The following is a 27,058-nucleotide window of genomic DNA, read 5'->3' as shown; positions in this document are numbered from 1 at the left end:
ATGATAGAGAAAAAGTTTAAACTATCGCAAAGGCTAGATTAGAACCAATACCAACCCTCGCAGTAGGCAGCATATGGAAAAAAGTGCATAAATATCGTATAAATAACGTTCCATCGTTTATAAATTTGACGAGAAGATAGCAGCCGTTTATTTATCAGCATCATTAGTGCTTGTTACCAAGGTTTCAAGGTGAACGTATTTTAATTATAAAATAATAATTAAAACACGACCTTTTATGTACCCTTCAAGCTGTCAAAAATTATTGACCGCCTTTACGTTTATTTCGCAGTTAACGATCGTCGTTAAAATACCGTGCTGATTGATTTCAACGAAATAATGAAGCCAATAACGGGAATATTTACGTGAAACGCAATTTGTCGCGCAATCGGGATAAATATTTTCAACGGGGGTAAAAGTAAATAAATAAAATAACAATAATAAAAGTACCAACGAGCGATAAATAGTGTCGTAAAGGGGAAACGGAACCGAACGCATAAATGTGGATTCGTTAAAATTTCACTACGTTGTCGCTTTTTACGTTGTTTTATATGTTTCTGCCGCTCGGTGACATGTGTGCACAGAATATAATGTAACTATTTCATTTATTTTTATTTTGTATTAGAAAAAAGACTGTGTGTAAATGTGTTTCGAAGACAACGCTAAAATATATTGGATCTAACAATTTTATGTGATATACGTTTACGTATAATTCATTTATAAATTTAAAATTATGATTATAACAATATTTAAATTAGATTATATAAGCTTAAAATTAACGTCGATGGCTGAAAATTGCCATTCAGGGTTCAGACAATAAGGCCATTTAACTAAAGATTTAGGTTAAATTAAATTAAACGGTTCAAGCGCATTGCCATTGATTCAATTATACAGTGTAAAATTTAATTTATTGTTTTAGATATTTACATTGAAAATTTGATTAGTCTCTTATTGAATCATATTTCAAATTAACCGTTTTTAAAATGTTATTTTTGGAATACTATTTGCTAATTAAATCTATATACAATCATAAGAAAATGTTATTGTTAAAACTAATTCAATTTAATATATATTTAATTGAACTTCACATTACCCCAAAAATAAACTTAATACTTATGATATTCTCAAGAGACCTATAAATGATGTTCCTAAAACTTGTCAATGAAAATAATTGCCTACGATTGAAACCGATAGCGAGTAAAAATATTACAGAAAAACCCATATATAGATAGAAAAATCCATAAGCGAGAAAATCACACACAATTTCTATTAATGCTTTCATGTATCCATATAAAATTTAATCTGAAATGTTCCATGTACATTTTCTTCGAGATAAAAATTTCACGTCGTACGAACCCTCGCAGGGTAAAGTCCGATAAAATAGGTGGAAGTCTGAGCAGAATCCATTGGAGACTTCGCCCTCGCATTGTCAATTGCAATTTACGTTATTGCTGGTGAATGGGGCGCAGTCGTTCGTCTTGGGGCTGCGCCCGCGGGCGTTGAGGAGGTAAAAAGTTTGGCTCGCGCTCCAAATTTTTATGATATGTTAATGTCGCGGGTCTGAATTATTACGTAGGGCGCATGTATAATTCACGCGAGCTCTCTCGTTCTGGCTCATAATTTCGTTTTAAAATTCGCCTTTACTTGCAGAATGGCCCATAAAAATCGAACGATAATTTAGACGACGATATCGTGTGAATAATTAATGCTATACAAAAACAGAATAAGATAAAAATCTTGCGACTGTGAATATATGTATTTTGTATAGGAGGAATATTTACAACCTCCACATGACATTCACCTTGATAGGCTAAGATTTATGTTCTTCTGCCCTAATATTTTAACATGATGGATTACTTGCTACTTTTCATTTCTTGAGAACAAACAGTATTCTCTGAACTAAACTGCGACTCCCGCATCTTAGTCTGCCATATTGAACTGACTATAAACTACACCTAATTTATATATATGCTATGCTAAAATTATTAACAAGAAATTTTGCTTTTGCTAAATCACATCAAGTAGTTTGACATATATGCAGTTATTTTAATATAAATAAGAGTACAGGTTTTTCAATGTTAGATATAGAAAAAGCTTTTGACACGGTATATTTACAAATTGACTCCCGGCTATCTGCTACACTTAATACGCTCATACCAAAAATATATTGTTTCAATAAATAACGAACACTTGATTCTGCATCAAACTTCAGCCTGAGTTCCTTATGAAAGTTTGCTTGGATCGTTTTTCTTTATCTTCTATACGAACGATATCTTTAAATTAAAAAATACACATTTTTCAATGTACGCTGACGATACAGATATTTTAACAAGTGCTTGCGAACTAATCGCGAATAAATTACAAAAATTTTACAAAACCTAAATAATAAATTTGAGAAGTGTAAAAGTAAAATCAACCGAAATAAAATAAAATTCATAATATTTACGAAACTTTGCCACTGCCTTTCGAAAGTCAATAGAGCAGTAACGTAAAATGTAAATCGTTAAAAACCCTGATTTACAGCTGAATTTCAAGCAAAAATTTAAAAACTTTGCTTTAAAATTAAAAAGCTTGTTGCAATTGAGGTCCTCATACCGAAATTTAATAGAAAAAGTGCGCTTACTACATAAAATAAAATCTTCATCTACAACAAATAATTTGATCCACTTTATCATATGCTTGCTGGGTGTAGAGTTACATGAGTAACACTATTTTTTTTAAATTGCATGTCATACAAATTAAAGCTATTAAAATAATGTTTAATTTTTTAAAATCATAAGGTCTATAAATACCAATAATTAAATAACAATAAAATCTTATAAATTTAAAATAAGCATAAAATGCCTAAGCATATTCTGCTTTAAAGACTGAAGAACACATTCAGCTAAATTAAAATTAAATTAGCACTTAATCAATTGGCTCTTTCATTCTTTCAATGAACATAAAAATGGTTATAAACCAGCAACATGTATTGTATATAATGAATGAAAATCTTATGAATAAATTTATTATTTTATAATAGCATATAAAATTTGTAAGTAGTCTTTAACTATGATGTGTTAATTGTCAAACCATAAATGACTATATTTTCTATAGCTTTAAACGTTTGTTTTTAATAGTTTCAATGCGAGATATCGTCATTTAAAATGTTCGCACTTATTTGGACATTCTGTGTAAAAATTATAGGTATGAGCTATGTGAATCTTTATACAAACATGTCACATATAATATGTACTACCTTTGTGAGAAATGTTTTTAATTCAACGCTAGAAACGTGTATTGCCTTCTCTTGAGTGTCATATTATTTATATCTTGCATAAAACATAGAAGTCCTAGATTTTTCAAAAAAATATCTTTGTTATATTTTATCTATTTAATACATAATTCGTATAGCATATAAGTATTATATATGTTGTAATATAAGTTTTGCTAGAATTTTAAATGTTCTTAAATTTGATTCAGCTTTTAAATAAAAATACTTTTATCTAAAATCAGTATATTACTTATAACAAATTTCTATTACACAGCAATTTATTGATATCAGCTTAGTATTTTTTATTATGCGATTTAATGCAAATACTCTTCTTTGATTTAGAGAGTTTTTAAAATTGTAGAATCAGTATATATATATGTAATTTTGGGAAAGAACTATAAATAATTTTGTTAACAAACTTTTAATCAACCTGAGATACCTTATATCAAAAAATAATAGTAACCATTTACCAATTAATTACTGACCGCTTATAAATATCAAGTTACTAAATATAATATTTTTAATATTACTGAACATTTACAGAAAAAAATATATTTGTTCTTCCCTTACAACTAATTAAAAAATATATGCATATGTATGTAAGTAAATGGTTAAAAAAAATCTCAACCTCTCTTTTAAAATCTGACTTAATGCTTTGCTTAAGTCGTTGAAATGGAAAAGAATTTAATTATCATTTACATAAATTAAAACGGCAATAAATCTCTAACTACGTTTATTGTTAAAAATACTTGAGATTAAGTAAATCGTATACATTTTTTTTATACCGATAATGTACCTTAAAGTATTTTTACTTCGTCACATTATTACAAATCTTTTTGCTTTTAATAATGCAAATTTATAATTTAATATTACCTAGAAGAAATTTATATAATTTTTAAAATACTACCATGAAAAATAAATTTATACAAAGTTGACCTATTTGTAAAAATATATTTCCCCATGGTAAATGAAAGAGAAGCTTAAAGATTAATTAAACTTTGCGATTTTATTCTAAATTATTATTTTACATAGCGTTTTTGTATTATATATTAAATAACATATTTTTTAAAAATCTTGATTGAAAAATGAACGTGAATATAATATTATAATTATATGGAAGTCAAGAAAGCAATTACTTATAATTATTTATTGAATAATTATATACTATAATCAGTTATTGCTTTTAATTTTATTACACACATTGATTTAAAATATTGAATATTTATAAAAGATCGTTACACTTAAAATACTGTATTATACAATAATATCTTTACATGGTTACCTTCATTTAACATAAACTTTTATGGTATATTTAATAATAAACAGATTGTCCTTTTCCATTAATTTTTATGTTCCATTTACATACGTACATATTTTTAAAATATACCTTATAAATATTCATATGTGGCAATAATGTTTATTTAAATTCCATATATTTTAATAAATTTATTTATCGTAAATTATTACATCTTACAATTAATATAATAATTTAGTGCGATTGGGAAAATCGTTCTGTACAAGTAGTTTTATTATTAATAGCTATAAATAATAATACTATAATTATACAATTATCTCGTTATTTTATTAACTGTTTGCGTGACATTTGAAATGGTTTGTGAGCTTTTACACGGCTTTTAGTATATAAATAAGGCAATTTTTTAGGCATATCGCTTAGAAGAGCTTTTAATAGCACTTTTACAGAACGAACGTATGCCTAACTTTTAACAATGAAATACTTAATAACATCGTTTAACTTTGGCTGTATATAAATTATGTATTATTATATATATACACTAGAGTTTGTATTGTATTATATTTAAGAGCACGTCGTAACAGGATTATTAATATAACCAGAGAATAAATTTTAATTTATTTGCGGATACATGTTCTAATAATAGACATACGTCATTAAAATATAGTTTATTAAGTAATAAATAGTGAAAATCATTTATTAAGTATACAATAAAATAGTGACTTATATAAGAAGTAACCAGTTTCGAAATTTCAGTCATACATTGTACACAATAGTAACATTGTACATGTGATATTTTTTACAAAGATAAGAGATTTGCTTTTTAGTACATTTGCTTCGAAAAACTTGGCAATGATATTTTGTATTACTTATGATAATATTAAATTAATTATATTTTTATCGCTATTTATAATTTTGATTGATTGATTGATATATGTATATATCTAAGTATATAATTTCACTACTTAAAAACATATTTAAAATGATGACCAGAAGGATATGTTAATTTGTATAACCAATTGCCTAGAGAAAACATTACAATTTTATATAAATATTTCATAAAAGTTTGTAAGTCAAGTGTATTTCAGACAAGAACTAGCTATAAGTTAGGTACATTGAAAATCCATCAGTCAATTCTTAGCTAATATATATATTTTCTTTGTTTCAGACTTTGAAGCCGTTTGCCAATACTTGAATACTACTTGTTAAGCAATTACAATTAAGATGGAGTTGAACAACGTTACAAACTTAGTGATACTTAGCTTCGAGGAGTGCGAAAATTTGGGTATAAACGTGACAAACACGACTTCCGCCAATTTGAACGGCACTGACATAAAATGCTTAGGTCACGCCCCGACCCTCACTAGGGCCTCTTTAATAAAGGCATGCGTCTTGGGTGCCTTAGCCGTCCTTTCCTTCATCGGCAACTCAGCGACAATACTTAGCATAAAACGAAGTCAAAGATCTAGGAGAACGTCTCGTTCATCCTGCAGTGCCATTTATAGTCTCATCATGCAACTGTCAGTAGCCGACCTCCTAGTGACTGTTTTTTGTCTGGCCGGAGAGGCTGGATGGAGTTATACGGTGGCCTGGCTTGCTGGGAACGTCGCTTGTAAAGTATTCAAGTTTCTCCAAATGTTTAGTTTGCATTTAAGTACATTTGTGTTGGTGCTCGTCGGCGTGGATCGCTTCGTGGCAGTTAGGTATCCCATGAAGAGTTTGTCCACGGCCAGAAGGGGCACCTGGCTGCTGGTGTTCGTATGGATACTCAGCGCTATTTTAAGCATACCTCAGGTGAGTGCCAATATCTTAATCGTAATATTTGTTAAGTTATGCGGGTACATTGCTATACGTGAATGAATAAACAATCAACTTGCTTTTAGTACCTGCGTAAGAGTGTACTTAAAATGTAGTTTTGATAATCGATTTTTATTGTTAATAAAATAATATTTTAATTTTAATTTATTTACAAGTTTATTGCATATAATTGTTATTTTTATATTCAATTTAAATATGTCCAAATCTAATAATTTAAAATGCATATTTTCCTATTTATTACAATGTATACATTAAAAACCGGATAGTCGTATTTTTATTGCTTATATTTAATCAAAATAGATCAAAAATAGTCCTAAAATATACTCAATTAAAAATAAAAGTAACATTTTTTTAATTTTAATGTTGCTGTAAAAGCATTTTATTTTTAAATAGATAAAATTACTAATTTAAAATAAAAGTTTTGTTCTATAATTATTTCCTAGCTTTTTAAATTTCTTTACGACCAAAACACATCGGCTTAGAATTTATACATAGAAAGTTTGTTTCATTTCCTAAAAATGTTGGAACGATCGAAACCGATAAAAATAGGAAGGTGCGAGATCAGACAAGGGTTACATAAGGATTTCCAATTCCAAGTTTCAATTTTTTTTTGTCGTTTATACTGTGCGTGAAAGGCGTTATCATGGTGTAAGAAGACACCTTTTCTGTGTTCAAAGTAGCGCATTTTTACCCTTTGAATCCTTTTAGCTGGCACAATAAATTTCAACTGTAACGGTTTTGTTTAATCACACATTTTTTATTTCTAGTGCAATTGAATTTTAAAGAACTATAAATGAAAAATCAGTGAAAGATATTTTTCCAAGGGTTTTTTATGCAATTTTTAAACGTTTCTATAAATCGGGTTCATAAAAAAAAACACCCTTCAATTCACAATTGAACCCCCACAGATCACAAATATTCAAAAAGCTTTTAACCATTACAGGCGTTGTTTTTTTTATTTTAAGTATATATTTTTATAAATCTGACCATTATTATTTGGCAGGTCTTACTAATGCGTCATGATAGATTTATAATGTTTAATAATCATAAGCATATCTAAACCGAATTTTGACCAATAGGAGAGCGCAAAAAATAATTATTCCTTCTCAGAAGTAAAAAATTCACATCAAAAGCAAAAAAATTATGCCGTCGCAGGATATAATTTCACTAGCGCCTATCAGTTAAATTATATTTAAAAATGTTCGATTAATAAAAAAAATCCGAAGAAAAATTTATTATTTTCCCTTGGGAGATGAGTTGGCTTAGTTTGTATTTTGGACTGGATCTAATGAAAGTTCTAAAACTATAATTAGCTTTATTACTTTTATTAGGTTAGGTTTTGGTTTTAACAGCAAATGGACGTTTCCAAACTGTTATTATGTTTATAATGCTTAATAATCATAAGCATATCTCGCTGTAATTTATTGTGCATTATTGTGAATGTGAATGCGGGTTTTCGCAAATTATTACCCATAAATAAAAAAGATTAAAAGTATCTGTTGCAAATGCTTTGACAAAGCATGACACGTACTATTCTGAATTATTACGGACCGCCAATGACACTTCTTCAGAGACTTCCTCTAACACTCACACTTGAACGTCCACTTTGAATTGAATTTTGCATCAAAACCTCATTATCTCTCTAACTTTGACCCACTAAGTTTGTATAAATGTTGACTAAGAGAGACCAATCCAACTTCAGACGCAAAAAAATTTGCGCAAAAAAATAACCATGATACGAAGTTCAGGATTTATGCATTCGCATAAGTTATAGGTTATATAATTCCTGTATTATTTTCACTAACCCATTAATTCCTTTCATAACTGTACATAAATTCCTTTGAGTACGTTACTCGTCTACGTGATTAACATTACTAGCACGAGCTTTGAGAAACATCTTTAACATTTTTTGTATTCACTACACCAATAACTTCACATCTGTTTTTTGCTGCATCTGTTGCTTTTCGCTTCATTTATAATTCATACAGCATATAGTGAATATGTCATTTGCTTCTCTTTATTATATTTATTTTTAATAATATTAATGCAATATTTTATTGAAGAGCTGAGAGCTACAACACATGTTCATTCTAAAACTGAATATAATAAAAATGTGTTACGCACATTTTCAAAATACAATACATATCTAAAGACCTTTACGTAAAATAGTAACACACTTAAATGCTAATCAAAATAATATTTCCATAAAAATATATAAAATTGATATATGGTGTAATTTACTGAAGCAGGATTATTATCCTCTAATATTGATAAATCCTACTAATGTTATCTAACTATTATGCCTCGCTCGTATTGAACCAGGTGATTAGCGGACTTATTATATTTTTATGGATTTTGACTTGCTTATAATGAGGTCTCCTTTGAGTCTAAAATCCTTGTACGAAGGTCCGTAATATCCCGACCTAGCTCTAAGCTCAACAGAAAGAAAAGAATTTTATCTATAGCTTTTCATACGATAAATGCAATATTTAAAAGTATAGTAGATACATAAACGAATTTGTACTGATAATAATTTTAATGTAGAGGATAAAGTACTAAATCTTTTCATTATTTTTAAGAAGCTTTGCGCGCTTTTCTATTAACAAATTCGGTTATTATTTCAGAAAAGTCTAAAATACGCGCTAGTGCTAGTCCATTTAGTCGCTCCTGACTCCTAGTAGATCGTAAAATGATTTTAATTATTTTCGAAACACTAAATGATCTTTCACTTTCTGATTCACTCACAGGCAAAGTTGAAAAAAATCGGAACTCAATTATTGTATTGGGTAATATGTTTAGGAATGCCATATCGATCATTTTTTTAAGTAATTCTGTCGGTTTCGTGCTTAGTTTAAAATTGATTAGTTTTTATATAGCTAGTTTTAATTTTAATATTTCGCTACCAATAATTTTGCCTTTAAAGCAATATTTTCTTGATCCATTTCATTGAATTTTCATAAAACTTTAAACTATCTGCAAAGAGGTTTTTGTCACCTGTTCCTCTATAAATTATTAGCCTAATAATCTAAGACTATTATACTTTTAAGAAACATAAAATGTTGTCGATTAAGGTAATAACTTAGATAAGGTTAGGATAGATTAATAAATAATGTATCGCATACAAATTATGAAAATTTATTAACAAATGAATTACTTAAACTGAATAAAAATCAAATAAAAAAAAATAATAATCATTTTCGGTTGCGATTAAGGATGAACTTAAATGTTTTCTTAATTTTTTCTATATCTTTAATTATGTTCTCAATATTATTTTTTTATTTATACAAAATTTCCTTTACGGAATTTAATAATGACATTTGTTGATGTAATGATATTAGTATTTTTAGCCAGACTGTAAACATAAGAACATATGCCAATTTTGACAAATGTTTTTGAAAATCAGGAATCTGTGCATCAATGGGAAGGCTTTTTAAATCGATTTTATTTAAAGTCAATTAAAAAACTTCAAATTTTAAACCACTGGTTTAACTTCGTAAGCCTTGCTGATCATAAATATATTTTTAAATTTTGTGTTAGGAATAAAGTGCTAAATGTTATTTTATAGTTAATTTATTATAATCTTTTTAGACTTTTGCTAAAGAAATTTTAAATTTGCTGGACAGTATCAAAAAAAGTTATTGATTCCTTGCAAGTTTTCTGAATCCATTCCGACAAGATTTAAAGTATGATTTCCACAACAAGAAAATCTTCAATTGCTTTTTTCACACAAAATAACTTATTGTGTGCATTATACTTTCCTACCATATTGGCTACGTCATCATAGCCTGGTTTCACTAATATTAATTCCTGTAACAAATTCAACAGCTAGCAATTTTTTTACCAATTTTATCAGAAAAATTACTAAAACATATAAAACGTTCATCAATTGTAAATTCCGATTCGCTGGAAATGACGTAACGAATAATCAATTTTTTATAAAATTAATTTGGAATATTTAGCCTCTTCAACAAAGTCTAGTTCAAAGATAATGAACCTGCATTCTTCTTGTACAGCTCAAACTTTTGAAACATACTCCGCTAATATTGCATCATATTTACTTAACAGTTAAACAATCTAAGAAAATTTCAGTGTGGACTTTCAATGCATGCATCGAATTCAAAAAACGCTAGCCCTCTTTCAGAGAGAAAAAGCATAATATCAAGATAGCGCTTCAGCAGCTTTTTCCTGTGTTATTTTTTGGCAATAATTGAATTTATATGCAAATTTTTTATTACTCTTTTATGTGATTTTTTCATAAAACATAATTATTTTCATGTACCTATAAAAGAATTTTTGTGAGATTTTATAAATAATTTTGATCGAATTTCATATTACTTATTATTTATTTTAATAATTAATTTAACTTTATAGCTAATTTTTACACCAACAAATTTTAACTAAACATTTATATTTAGTTAAAAAAAGAATTTAATTATATTCTATTAATTTATATTTAGTTAAAAAAAATGATATAACATAAATAGAAAATAATATGGGATCAATATTTTTCAACATAAATATGGGATCAATATATTTCAACATATTGATTCACGATATGAGGCCCGGGGCAGATGGCCTCATCCCATCTCTGATAGACTCATTTTTATCTAAAACAATATGGGTACTATTGTAGTATTGTGGCAATTTTAGAGTTTTATATTATTTGTACGACCACGCTCAATTTTTTCTGCCCTTTTATTTACAGTTGAGTATAAAGATGCATTTTCACCCTATCTGTTCTCCATCTCATTAAGTTGTCATAGATATTTTTAACATTCACTATGTTGAATTTTCTCTTTTTTTTAAACTACACAAATATAACTTTATTTTCACAACTTTGTACAAATTTTACACAGAAAACGTTTCTATTGTAATATATTATCGACATCTATAGAAGAGGTCTGGAAATTCAAAAATGACCCGGGTATTATGCCGACAAGTATGATAGATTGCTCTCTGCAATACGTTCAGACATTGAGCACATCTTATATTTGTCAAAGAAACTTTTCTAGTTTTTCTTTATTACATTCGATCTGTCCATTTATCACATATCCCTACCCTTTCTTGCGCCTTCTTTATGTTCCGCGTTTTCATTACACGACCCAATCCCACAATAGTATGGTCTTCAATCGTTTTTATGCACATACATATATAAAGTATATATAATAATATATTTCCATCCCTTAGTTGTAACGAAGGTTCAGTTAGATACGCCGCGACCTTAATCATGCCATGCAATATGCTCAAACCATACAACTATCAGGGTCAACGTGATTTAATCTGACAAGATGAAATCTCACACCGTTAATTATTAAGCTCAAGTGCTAGAACAAAAATAAATTTAATAAACAACCGTGACAGGAAGTTAATGCATATATAAATTGCTCTCGTCCATGATTGATTGTGGTCTAACTTTTTAAAACACGTTAGAGTTCTTAATCTGGATTTAAAATATTTTATATATACAATATTTATTATTTTTATATAACGCATAATTTTTTTTTGTAAAGTCTAGTCAGTTAAATACTGGGTAAATCTGATTGTTATTTAATAAAATAAAACGAGCTTTCGGTCTATCGAACGGAAAAGCCTGAAACGTCATCGCCATGATTGATTGCGGCCCGCCTCACGTGTTTGTTTTTTTATATTATTTCCTATATCCACTATCTGTGTAATCCGGCCCGCGGAAATGCATTTTTCATTCGTGCCCAATGCACTTTCCAATAAATTGAAAGTTATTGCGGCCATAAATTGTGCCAACAAACTGTGACCCGGTGAACCATTTAAAACACTTGAACCAACACTCGGCAGATGAACACGGCCGCAACTTTGCGGCCGACGTGCATCGCGACCGAAAGCTCGCTCCGATCCCTTAATCGCCGTTGGAAGCTCTTTTTTAAATTTAAAAAGCCTCTTTTATCGCATCAACGAGACTCTGAAGCTCAAGGAAAAATCTCCTCGTTACTTTTATTGTTGTACATTGGACATTTTTATACTGGGATAAGAATTTATTAAAATAAATTTATTTTCTCGTGTTTTTATTATATAATTGTATTTTTTTAATTAAAATATGATTTATATGTCAAATTATTCGCTTTAATTATCTTATTAATTACCCAAAGACATTACATGTATTACATATCAAATGCATATAATATGCTACACGCGTTTAAAATTAAATATAATATAAGTAACCATACAAAATAAGTCATTCAAAAACTTTGAAGAGTTCCTAGGGTGGAGTTTTTTTAGGAGGACCTGTGTAGATAAAGTACCAAAGTAGGCGCATTTTTAGGAGTGGAAAATCTCCGGAGATAAAAATATAATTTGCTCGTACCGCCCTCGTAAAATCGTAAATCGTCATCGTTGTTCAGGGAATATTATTATTAGATCATTGAGGTAATGTTATTATTTTCTCATTCACGCTACGTAGAAAACATTCGATCTCAAAAATTGATTTTTCTTCTATATATTTTAAATTATATATAGCTTATTCAATTTGTCACATTCTGAGAACTTCCTCATTATAATTATTATTGCTATTAATATAAATGCAGGAGATTCTCAAGTATTTTCTTTAATGTTTTCTTTAAATACACCTATAAACTAAAATTGTTTGATTTAAAAAATATTGTTTCTAGAACCGTAATTAGAATACTGAATTTTCTTTAGAAAAATAATTATGTATTGTCAATGATATGTGAGAACGTAATCCATGTAAGAGCTTTCGAATACTCCTCGGGTCGCAATCGAATAGAACGAGAGCTTTTGTTTAAAATCCATTTGTTATGATTTGCAGCTCACATTTGCCCCAGATATGAAAAGCTCAAACCTGCTACGTGAATACTGATCATTTGGTAATAACTCGCGAATTAAATCTTTCGCTACTTACTTATTACCGCTAAAGGGAGTTTGCGATGTAATCTTTCATAATGCATATACCGGGTGTCCCATTAAGAAAATTTATTTTCAAAATTATTATAAATTAGACCATATGTAGGAAACTTACTGCCCGCAGTCCTTAAGCAATAAATCATATCAACTCCTTAAATAAATTGTGTCAACAATATAAGACGAATGACAGCAATATTGTAAACAATATTAAAGCCCATGATATACAACTCGTAATATCCCCAGAAAAAAAATTATATCACTAACTATAATTGAAATTCTCAAATATAATTAAATAAGACTCGCTAATGATTTTTTCTCCAAGATAAGCAATTACGAACATCGTCGTAGAAAAAATATTAACTGTTATTGAAAACATTTATAGACGCGAAACACGCTAATTGCATCAGGCTCTGAATATAAATCACGCAATCATAAACAAACAACTTTTATGTAATGGCTTTAAATTGCCGCCTGTCTGAAAAAAACACTATTTAAAAAGCTTCACTGCCAGCGTAAGCCATTCATTTAATCTTTAGATTCAGTTTTCGCATTTTCAAATTTAATTCAGTCAGGAAATCGATCAGAAACGGACTAGCTCAGAGCTTAGCTGAAATCCAACCCAGCTACTTGAAGCGACGAGTTAATCTGTCTTTGAACTAGCCACCATTTACGCAATTTGTGGTACAGAACCAATTCAGAAAGTCATTCTTAACGTTATCTAAAAAATAATAAAATCTATGTCGTATCATTATTTAAGTAAAGCGGTATAATATTATATATATACTTAATATTTACACTAACGCTCGTTACCGAGTGCTCCCACTGAAACGGTACCGACGCGATTTTATTTCTTTTGACGTGAATTTTTCACTTCTGAGAAGTGATAATTGTTTTTGCCTTCATTAGAATAAGTTTGGGTTTAAACAGAAAATAAATGTTTTACAATAGTGTTTCATCGGCATTTGACCTGCGCCTAGTAGTTAAATTATATTTTCGCTAGTAAAAATATTTACTGGTGAAAATGTATTTATACATCGCCTGTGGATAAATTATGAATAAATAAATACGTAAATGTATATATATCGATACGTATGAAAAAGTGGAAGTCTCATAATTTTACTAGCACCTGATAGATAAATTATATTTTCACTAGTAAAAATATATTATATATCTACCGATTAAAATGTATTCCGATATAATTTCACTGAAATGACATATTTTAAAATATATTCTCGGGACAGATTTTTTTGAGGGATAATATTTATTTTAATATATTTTCAGTAGTAAAAATATAAATCTACCAATCGAATATAATTTCACTGAGTTGATATATTAAAAAAATATTTTCGGGTTAAATTTTTTTTGTAGGATAACTCGAGAATTTTTGGTTTAGAATCAGGGTTATTATTTCTGCTGCTTTTTCAATAGGGAAGGGTTAAAAGTTGTCTGTAGAGATTTATAGTATTTCCTTAAATGACATGTTTTTTGGCCAAATTCAAGGAGGGTGTAACTGGCCTCCAATATCAAGCGATTTAACGCCGTTGGAGCACTTGAAACCCAACATCCACCAAATTATACTAGAGATACCACGGGGCACGTACGATGAGATACATTACCTTTCGCTCGCTCGCGTGCTAAGTGACGAGAGTGAGTGAGAAGAAATGAGCGTGCGGAACGCATGTAACGCACGCCCTTATCTCTCACTCACTCTCGTCACTTTAGTAATTTAACAATTCCAGATAAAATGGTTAGGAATAACTAAATCCTTTTAATGTAATATATTTCTAGAAATATCTCTTAGTAGCTAATGAAATAAAATACTGGAAATTTTCATTACAGGGTATAATATGTATGATAGAATTTTGTTCCAAATACGTCATGACACACATGCATGTCTTGCAAGCGATCTCAAATTTATTGACTGACTGATACTATCGGTGCCTCTCTGAAAAATATTAAAGTAACCTCAAGATGCATTTGAATATTAAACTACGTTCGATATTTCAATTTGTTTCAGACTAATGGGGCGATTGATCGCTTGCACTCAGCAAATGCTGAAATTATTCATTTTATGACCCGATGGGAATTGAGAGACGAGAGAGTTTGAAAAATGGAGCAATCAGCATTAATGCAATTGTCAGATTTAATATTTTTTACTTCGCTCTTAGAGAAACTTTAGCTTGACCTTTTCAGATGCGCGCTCTGAATAAGGAAACATTCCAAAAACGTTCACGTATACTAACATACATAAATGTATAAAGTCTATTGTATTTTTGTATACATCATAAACATAGAAAACGTATACCTTGAGGCAGACATGAGGATAGCAACCGTCACAATAAAATTCACTCAAATATTTGACCTCCTTTATTCTGTTTCCATCGGTGTCCTCGGTTGCATACTGCTAGCCAGCTGCATAACAGGAGTATACAACAATTGGTGTACTATATATGCACAAATGTAAAAGGGAGTTCAGGCATGCACTGAAAACAAGCACAAAAAAACTACCACTGAAACAATTTAATGGCACCTGTGCATGCGTACATGAGCTATACATGAAAACTAATATGTGTATATAACATCATTAGCTGTTCTATACACAGGACGCATAAGCTTTTATTTATTAAAAAATAACCTAATTATATATAATTTTCATTTATTTAAAATATTCCAGTATTATTATTTTAACCTGTTTTATGTGTGAGTACTTTCTTAGTGCGTCTCATACAACGTTTGACATTTTGTTTTTTTTTAATTCTTTCATACAGTTAACTCGAAGAGAAAATGTATATGTGTGTTAATTTAATCGCTAAATAATAATTAATATTCAAAAAGTAAACAGCTGCGTGAAAATTTTATGGGTAAAGTATTTTACCGCCCATTGATAGGAATTGGATACTTGGTACAATGTGCTGTTTTTTATAGTATTTTTTTATAAATATTCATTATTTAATAAAATATTATTAAATAAAAGGATGTCGAGCAGTTAAATACATATTACAAAATAGCAACCTTAAAGCGACTTGTTAATTCGCTTTCACGTGAGAATTAATAAAATGATTACAATAAAGTATTTTTATTGCGTATTTAGGATTTCCTGTAAATAGGGCTATTTATTTTATTTGAATAAAAATTGTATTACGCATATCAAGAACTTTTTCCATTATTTAGTGACGTTGAAATTTTATACACCTCTTTCTTTGAAATTCATAATTAAGAAACAGTATAAAGACGCCGCAAGATTAAGGGTTTCTCTGGGCTTTTGATGCTGAATTACGCTCTTACTTTTTGCTGCTTATTTTAAATATTTTTAAGCATTTTTTATGTTTATCATATTTTATATTGAATAAATATTCAATATATCATTATATTTCATTTTTTTATATCCTGTTATGGTATTAAATACGTTTTGTATACTTTATATAATATAATATAAACTAGCTGTTGGTACCTTACTATCGTGAGGTACCAAAGCTAGCGAGTGTGCGAATACCGTACCCTCAACTTTTTCGGTTTTAAATATTATTTTTGCTTCGTTCTGATTTCTTAAAATTAATTTTATAATTTAATGGTTAAAATTAGACATTATTATTCAGGGTTTTCAATGATAGTCCATTAGTTTCAATGATGGTTCAATTTATAAAAAACTACTATACATTTTCAATTCATTTGAAAATATAAATTATATATTTAATACATCATTTTCAAAATGACAATTTTATTTTCTGAAATTTATCGTCAACTTGTATTTAATTATGGAAATATCGTTAAGTTATGACGTATTTATTAATAATATAAATATCGGTGAATTGATATTAATAATAAGTACCGTTTAACCGACTAAAAAAATTGTATTTCATAAAAAAAAATACAAAAAATGAATTATTAAAGCTATATATAAATAAATTACAACAGGTGTATTATATTTGCTTTTATGAATTTCCTTGTTTAAATATTATCCTCAGCTAGAAAGTAATTTGTAATACACAAATGTATTTAATGATACCTTTGTTAATATCAAAAATATATTTATTTAAATAAGCCACCCTGTATAGATCAAAGTGAACGTCACGATCTCGCGACTTAATACGCGCTTTGCATAACTAAATCATCCCCTCGGAATATTCTACTTACCCATTAAAACCTTTGACCTGACCCTGAAGGTATTTTTCTCTAATACCTATCCCTTTTCAACGAATTGGCGAATAATCATCCGACAAAAGGACGAAACCCCAATTTGGATCCCTTTTATTTTCTCACTCTAAAAATCGCCACGGAGCTTACCCGATCCGGCAATTTACGGCACCATTTAGGATAAAAAAAATCACATTGCATGTGCTCAGCAAATCCCTTTGATCGTGTATGTATTTGTTTCAGTCACTGTAGCTATTGCCCGAAAAATCGGTAAACCGTTAAGGGGCCAGCTAACGAAAAATCTAAACGGCGTATTAAATTTATTTGAAGCAAAGCGATTTATCTCTCTTCGGTTTATTTGAGGAAAAATTTAACACTCGCTCGGTGCCGTGAATATCGCGTTACATATTAACGATCTCATTTGGACATAGAAATCGAGTAAGTCCAGAAGTATCCGATCATATGGTCGATGGCCTAAATGTAAATTTGTAAACTTCATAATTTTCAACCGAAACGACAAAAACAAGATTTCTTTTCCATTTTTGTCGTGAGAACATCGGTTAATTTATTTATCATCATATTCAGAAAAAAACAATTTTACTTAATCATATCCAACTTAGTCATGTATAATTTAGCAGATTTGCAATGGGAGAATGTCTCGTAGGATCATAACTAACCACTAAAACTTATTGTGCGATTTAGTTAATAAATATATTAAGTGAGATCTCATATGAAAAAATATAATTATATATATATATTGTTGTAATAAATTACTCAAATAATAAAAAAAAGTATTTTAATAATAAAATATACATTCCTAGGTTGTACGATATATTTTTATTTTAATTCACACATACAAAAATTCACAAATTAGTAAACACCAATGTTTATAAATGTCTCTCTTTGTCGAAATGACAAAGAGCTGCGAGCTCAATCACTCAATTGTACAATAGAATTATTTTTGCTTTATACAAATAAGCTTTTGTAATCCATTGCTACGACAATTTGGCATTATTTTTCACTCAACTACATAATAACATTATATTTATTATATACATATGTATAAACAATACATGTACATAGAAATTGCTAAAACAAATTGATTGCGCTGTATTGCTCTAAAGCTGAACCACTGCGAAAACTATATTACATTCAATAAAAAAGCGCAGCACCTATCTGAAAAAGCTTTTCACCTTCTAAAAATCTGCTGAAACAACCACACGTACTGCACTTTATTTCCTTTCACGAGCAAAGCTCAAAATAAAAACAAAAGATATATACATACAATTTAGTGCTCATTCAACGACCCCCTAATAAAAACACTGAATATATTATTTATTATATAAATACATATAAAATATGAGATGTATATACTAATTAAGGGCGGGCGGTGAAATACTTTCCCTCTCGATCGCTCGCGTGGTAAGTGACGAGAGTGAATGAAAGATAAGAGCATACGGTCCGCAAGCCGATTTGAATTCCGCATGTGGATTTAATGCAGAAAAATAAAAAAATAATACATTTAACTTCATGTTGTTATTTCTAAAATAAAATCAAAGAAAAACAGTCTCGAATCTATTCCGAAAACATTTTTCAAAGTATGTCATTTCAGTACAATCATATCAAAATATATTTTTAGCAGTAGATATTTATTTTTACCAGTGAAAATATAAATTATCTGGCAGGTGCTAGTAAAATCATATGATTTCAACTTTGTTATACGTAGTAATATACATATATATTAACATACTTATTAATGGATGTGATTTTTTTTGAAAAATTATATTTTCACCAGTATATTCCAAATATATTTTCACCAGTAGAAATATATTTCTACTAGCGAAAATATAATTTACCTGATGGGCGCTAATATGCTGCTCTAAAATGTCTATGAAACTCAATTTGACACTGGCGAAACGTTCATTTGATGTTCAGACCCAAACCTAACCTAATGAAAGTTCAGAAACTAATTATAGTTTTAGAACTTACATTAGGTCAAGTCCCAAATTCGAACTAAGCTAACTCATCTCTTAGGGGAAAATAAGCGGAAGAATAAGCACAGACAGACATCGCATCTCGCATATTGCTCCATAGTTTGTCTGCATTTCGATATTACACTATGTTTAAAAAATATTATGGCTATTCTTACCGATATTACTATGCACTTATAATAATAAGAGGGCTGATCAAAATATGTTCAAACAGAATTTTGGTCAATAAGAGAATGTAAAAACAGTTATCACTTCTCAGAAGGCAAAAATTCAGGTCAAAAGCAATAAAATTGTTTTGGCGCCGTCGCGATTTTATTGCTTTTGACGTGAATTTTTAACTTCTGAGAAGGGATAGTTGTTTTTTGCGCTCTCCTATTGAGCAGAATTAGGTTCAGATGTGCTTTATTCAATTCTCATTTGTAATATTGTTATAAAAATTGATAATCAAGCGTTTTTACCCCGATAACACGATTTTATTGCTTTTGATTTGGACTGGAAATTCACTATATGGCAACACTAAGCAGCAAAAAAAAAGTTTAAAATATGAATAAATATTTTTAATAATTTGTAATGCTTAATTAATATATTTCGCATATAATATGACTTCAGAAAATATGTCGCAACAGTGGCTAATTTTTATATTTATTTTTAACATAGAAAGGGTTAACTCGTACTTTTTATTATTTATTCAAGAAATTATATTACGATGTTAAAAAATATATAAAATGCCATTTTTGTCATGAGGCCCGTATCATTGTTTTCCCTGGGCCCGTGTTCACTACCATTTCATGACCACTGTTGTCTATTGGTTGTATTTTTCCTTTATAAATATGTTATAGTCATAGCTTTTTAGCTTAAAAATTTCATATACATACATATAACTTACATGAAAGTTTATTTATTTATTTACTTTTTCTAATCTATACGTTACCGCAATGACACTAAGACACTTTTAATCTATTAAACATAGCACAATATGTATACGTACTTATTTGATTGCTGCTGTGGTTGTATTTCTGTAGAGATTCTGTTATCTCCGATTTACGCTCGAACGGAAAAGACTACAAAGCTTACGTGGGCTCTGTTAATCATCAAGATAAAGACGTTAGCTACTGTCTTTAGACCTTTCAGAATAGAATCACACCAAGGGCTTTATTTGTAGTGATATCGATGTAATACATTTAACGTTTACCAATTGGCGTGTTTAAAATAATCCTTAGGAAATAAAAACATAAACGAACAATTCGGTTTCCGCGAAAATCACTTGACAACACATTAACTTAATGGTTTGACTGAGCATATATGCATTAATTTTAATATGAAAATAAATGCGGGCCTTTAATGTTAGCTATAGAAAAAGCTTTTAAGACAGTATAGCATGAAGTTTTGATTTAAAAATATACAAATACAAAACCCCTAACTATCTAATACGCTAAAAAGTGAAAGCAATGGGAATTCACTAAATAATGAATACTCGATACCGCGTAATTCCAGCTAGTGTTCAATATAAATAAAGGTATTAAGGCTTGATGTGTCTACCACAAAATTTTCAATTATTTAATTGCTTTCAAATATTAGGTCACTTATATTTTCGAGTATATAATTTGTTTATAAAAGCTTTATTAACATAAAGCTTTTAAAAATACATATTTTTGATATTGTAACCATTTACATAAGTATAAGCAATTTAACAATCTTGATTAAAAAAATCAAAAGATAAAGCTTTATATACCATATCATATTTCTAATTATCTTCCATTGTAAGTTGTAACTAAGGATATTCGAAACTCCTCGAATAAACTCTTTAAACTGTATTTTATGATCATGCTTATATATCGTAAATTATAAAATATATTACATAACAATCAGTTATTTTTATCAAAAAATATTAATAACTATTATATTTAGTCAATAAGACTGATAAGAAATTATAACGACAAATAAAGGTCAAAATCACGCAACTGAACATAATGATCATTTAAACAAAACTGGACAATTTGACCTGCAATCTTTTTTTAAGACTCAAGTGAGCAATTAAAAACGACAAAATACTTTGCATAGTTCTCAGAATTACGGCTAAAACTTTCTACAAAAATATTTCTGTCAGACTATGCACTTGTAAAGAGTTACACGCTATTTTAAGGGGTGCCCTATTATTATGGCTAAGGCTAAAAAAATATTAATATTTCATATAAAAATTGTCATAAAAAAGTGTTTTTATTGCAATTTTTATATAAAATTCCAGCAGCGATTATGGTTATCAATCATTTGATATATTTATTTAAGTAGTTCTTTGAAAGTGCCTTAAATTATTATAGTTAATGGATTTCATTTCCTAATTTTAATTTAACGCAATATTTTTCTCTATTTATTTCTAGCAAAAAATTCAGTCTGATATTCAAACATATTGATTATTTGTAGCATAAGCCTTAAAACAAATATATGGAACAACTTCAACAGATAGTTTTAATATGTCTATTAAATGTTTTATGAGAAAGATATATCATTGCCTAGATTTAATTTCATTAATTAGTAAAAATACAACCAAAAGTATTATAATAAATATATGCTCTAATAAGTAAAGTAGGTCTATTTTCTGGTCTGTCTCACTAAAAACTATAACATAGAATTTATAATATATTTTAGGTGGGTACGATATTAATTACACATATTCATTATATTCAATTGACAAGATAATAGACGAATATTACGCTACAAGTTATTTAGTTGAGTTCGTAAACACCATAAATCTAAATAATTGAGTTAACGATTCTGACATTTTTATTCCCAGAATTTCATTGATTCTTATGCTTGCACTACACTCTCTGGAAGTTGCCACAAATTTCATATGCCGTCCGGACGGCGGCCGTGAACGACGTCCGCACAGCGGCTGCTGTCACGTACAGCTGGCATATTTGCGCGCGATCGAAATATGTGCCAAATAATCGCAATTTTTAAATTGTCATATTATTAAAATTACGCTACTGATAATTATAAAAGTTTGTGTGGGCACTCACCAATACAATATCAGTGAGAACTTTTCGGTCGTAAATATTCAATTTACGCAAAATCTCTGTCGGCTTTTGCAAAATATCATAAGACATAAAAATGCTACTTCAGAATACGAACACACATCTGTAACTATCCTAAAATTTGTCGCCATTGATTCTAAATAAGAATTCGTTATGGTGTGACATTTATATAAGCCGATCTAAAAAAATACATAAGGATGTTCGAAACGATTTATTCAACAAAATCATGTACCACTAATTATTTTCTAATTATTTAATTTTATATGAAAAAAACTATAATAACGATATCTTTTAAAAGAATATACTATCAAAAATATAATTAATCGCTTTTAGTGCCCTAAAATATTCAATTTGTTGAAGTCCCCGATAAGCACGTGGTATTATAACTTGACCACGTGACCACGATGAAGCGCTCGTCATGCGTGTTGACCATAGGACGCCTACGCGCATACCGAAATTGAACCGAGTTACTCGTTCTATCTCAGTTTGCGAAAAACCATATCATTATTTTTCTCACTCTCGTCACTTAACACGCGAGAGAGCGAAAGGAGAAGTATCTCACCGCTCGCGCTTGAAAGGGCAGCTCCGACTTCGGTTTCTTTGACTTCCCTTTGCCGACAATGTTCGGAAGCGCTCAAAGCTGGCCAATTCGACTGAATTACCCCCACTTTACCTCCCGTTCTCGGTAACCTCGGACAACTTCCAAGAGATTTTAGAGCGGGCAGAACCGAACTCGACCGAAGTAACCCACTATATTCTCCGTCCTTGGCCAACCTTGGCCAACTTCCAGAGAGTGTAGTGCAGGCATTAGAGATCTGCCATTTTGCTTCAAGCGTTTTCAATTCTCAATTTAATTAAAGTTCGACATGATACTAAATAGGTCACACGGGTAATTTCTTGATATGCTCAGAATTGACTTGTGAGAAAAACGTTTTTCTTATGGTCAATTTTATATTGCAATATCACGAGCGGAGTTTCTTAGCACCTACACGTTTTGGAAGATAAACACATTTCAACAAAAAAAAATGTTTTTTTTTAGAAAATATTATTCATAAGTGAAAGCTAGTCATAATATATGGCTCGAATTTAATCCATCAAGTCAAAAAAGCTTGTAACTAAAACAAATTTTAACCTATATAGATTATATTTTACATACTGAAAATCGATATTACCTTACTGTACGATTTTGCTTTACACGTATCGTCTTTGATTTTATTTATTTAACATTTTATTTACGCACGAGCGCCTTACAGCATACAAATGTTATCTATTAAGCTTTACTTTTTACCTGAAAAATATATTATATTCGCATATAATGACTCTCATTCTTTATGTTTGCTTCGCTTAGTGATTCAATTTACATTTTGTAATTTTTTACCCGAGTAATAATACAATATCTATACAGCAATACTCCAAGGACTGTTGTATTTATCGTGACTAATTTTTCCTTCTACGATGTGAAACGTTTCGAACGTTTTAACGGTTATATCTTCGCGATACCCCGAAACTGGAATACGTAAAGAGCTTTTGATGCCGAAATACGACGGTCATAACTTTTAGGCAAACATCTAAAACGGGTCTCGGCAAAATACGTGTACAAATAACGCTGTGTATCGGATATATTGATACACATTACGCCTGAAACAGTAGCTTTAAGGCTTAATTTATTCACAGGATGATTGACTAAGACGTTTATATTTTAAAAATAAATGTTTGCATAACATCGAAATATAAACGGAAATGCCAGACGTTCCAGCTCTGGCACCCTTAACATATATTTTTTAAACGTGTTGCCACATATCGCTTGGATTTCTCTGGCATTCAACTAACTGGTTTTGGATGTTTTATTATACTGCGCATTATTTTGAAATATGCATGCATAAAATATATTGGTATTAAAACAGAAATGTAAAGGAGGCTAATATAAGCATAATATTGTCGTATAATTCAATTCAGATAAATATTTAGTTGTGAATATTTTTTTTCCATAAAAATATACCTTTCGATTCAATGATCAATGAAGACTAATAATTGTTTGACTGTCTACCAACACAATATTTTTTTTAAATATTTGACTATGACTTACCAAAATAATATTTAAATATCTTAAAATGTGTTAGTAAATATTTTTAAAACAAAAAAAGGCATTTATATATTTTATTAAATACAAGTTTTGCAGAATATGTATACTTAATTACGTTATGCTAATATTATGATCGAAAGATCTATATAATTATTAAAAGTTAAGTATAAAAACAAATATAAATGTTTTTAGCAAATTTATTTAGACTGTTACAAAATTTAATTTGTATACTTAGCATATGTTTGAGATTTTCCCAGTAATAATTTTCATACAATCAAATAATGAAACAGGTAATTAGTAAAATCAATTATTCTTACATTAAAAATATGTTTCAATAACAGTGAAATACCGTTTCAAAACCATTTAATTCCACTCGTGCAGATTAATTATCATAACATATACCACATCAAAAATACATTTATATAATAAGAAATATTTTGATAATTGTCTTATATCATTGAAAATAAAAATGTGTATTGGTTGAAATCGTATGAGCAAATTGGTAGCGAACATGGGAGAATATTAAACAAGAAAACACTTTTGGAACATTGATTGACTCGAGTTTTCTTGTTTTGTGTTTCAGTCCTGATTTCATTATTCTGTATATCTTATTTTATTTATCAACTTATTGATTAACCCATAGGGATGCTACATAACATATATAAATAAAAATCCATATATTTTTTTTGTAGCATAATAACATGAATATATGTATAATATAACAAAAGTATAATACATAAATATATATATAATATATAGTACCAAATTATAAAGTATTTTACTGCTAAAAAACAGAATTGTTAATAGTATAATATTACCGTTCTTGGTTACTCGAAGAAGTCTGTATAATGTGAATAAGTGTCACAATTTTATATTGATTGTTTGAAACACAATCGTTTATGAACCAGTTGTATCTATTCTTGGACACACCTCAAAAACGTGTTCATGCTTTAAGAGAAAATGCGGTTCAGATGCCTATTTCGGCGACCGTTAACCGTGGAGCTCAAAAAATAATTATAATGTTCGCATAATTGAGCTTATTGTCTGACCCACGTCTACTCATATAAAGGCGGTGATAATGGGTAGTTGACGTCTATGCAGGGTGTATATGTGTAATGTGTGAGGTCTGAACTTTCGTAATGGATTATTGATGATGTGTGTGAAATATCTCTTTTCGTTGTCCAAGTGGTCGTTATAGTGACCTTTGAATTATGACTAATGCCTCAAAACCCCCAAAAACATTTATTATAAAAAAAAACAATTATTAAAAATAAAACTCGTACGTAGTAAAAATTAACTAGCATACATACAGATATGTATTATACAATATTATTATGTTATTATTAAATCCGACGTTTTTGAGTCGTTAAATTATATATTTTATAGATCAGACACAATAATATATATAAATTTCTAAATATAATGTATGACTTTGGTTGTAGCATAATTTAAAAGTCTTACCACACATAAATATGCTTCTTGTAAAAGCTTTTAAACAAGATAATTCTAGTGTTAAATTTGTTCAGAAATAACTGCTCTTACTTGTATTGGATATAGTATATTTTTTATTATCGACAATTTCAAATGTATTTCGAATCAATTTTTTAGAAAATATTCCAAAATTGTTGTTTATAAGTTTTTCAAAAGCAGCATAGAGATACATTAAAAATATAATATTTAAGTAAAGAAAGAAAACAATTACTTTTATTTTGTTCAACTATAGAAATCCAAAAATTTAATTTATTATTTATTTCCCTTTATTGCATTGCACTTTGCAAAAATATCTGCCAAAAAAATTGTTAAAAGTTTTATATGTGACTTAAATAAAACTACGTTCAAAAATCTCTAATTGTGCTTTTTATACAAAAAGCCATCTTCTTATGCCTGCACTACACTCTCTGGAAGTCGGCCAAGGTTGGTCAAGGACGGAGAATATAGTGGGTTACTTCGGTTGAGTTCGGTTTTACCCGCTCTAAAATCTCTCAGAAGTTGTCCGAGGCTACTGAGAACGGGAGGTAAAGTGGGGGTAATTCCGTTGACTTGGCCAGCTTCGAGGGCTTCTGAACATTGTCAGCAAAAGGACCGGATTCAAAGCTGCTATTTCTAGCGCGAGCGGTGAGATACTTCCCCCTTCGCTCTCTCGCGTGTTAAGTAATGAGAGTGAGAGAGATAATGATATGGTTTTTCGCAAACTGAGATAGAACGAGCAACTCGGTTCAATTTCAGTATGTGCGTAGGCGTTCTATGGTCAACACGCATGACGAGCGTTGCATCGTGGTCACGTGGTCAAGTTATAATACCACATGCTTATCGGGGACTTCAACAAATTGAATATTTTAGGGCACCAAAAGCGATTAATTATATTTTTGATAGTATATTCTTCTAACATATATCGTTATTATATTTTTTTTCATACAAAATTAAATAATTAGTGATACTTGATTTTGTTTAAAAAATCGTTTCGAATATCCATATGTATTTTCCTAGATCGGTTTATATAAATGTCACACCATAACGAATTCTTATTTAGAATCGATGGCGACAAATTCTAAGATAGTCACAGATGTGGTATTTGTATTCTGAAGTATCATTTTTATGCCTTAT

The 27,058-nt window shown here is 29.3% G+C and overlaps 1 protein-coding gene across 1 annotated transcript in view; it reads left to right on the top strand.

Annotated features, from left to right (window-relative positions):
* The window catches only part of LOC148238974 (gonadotropin-releasing hormone receptor-like), a 160,182-nt gene that overhangs the window by 83,145 nt on the left and 49,979 nt on the right, over positions 1–27,058 (top strand). Inside the window, exon 3 of the mRNA XM_088199633.1 lies at positions 5,671–6,296. Within this exon, the coding sequence (XP_088055759.1) occupies positions 5,727–6,296 (570 nt within the window). The 5' untranslated portion in view covers positions 5,671–5,726. The remainder of the gene's footprint in view (positions 1–5,670; positions 6,297–27,058) is intronic.

This window comes from Plectrocnemia conspersa, unplaced genomic scaffold (assembly GCF_051122295.1).
Source record: "Plectrocnemia conspersa isolate PC_06_02 unplaced genomic scaffold, ASM5112229v1 ptg000001l, whole genome shotgun sequence".
Taxonomy (NCBI): domain Eukaryota; kingdom Metazoa; phylum Arthropoda; class Insecta; order Trichoptera; family Polycentropodidae; genus Plectrocnemia; species Plectrocnemia conspersa.
Note: the sequence above shows the minus strand (reverse complement) of the source record. Positions and strands in the feature narration are given on the sequence as shown.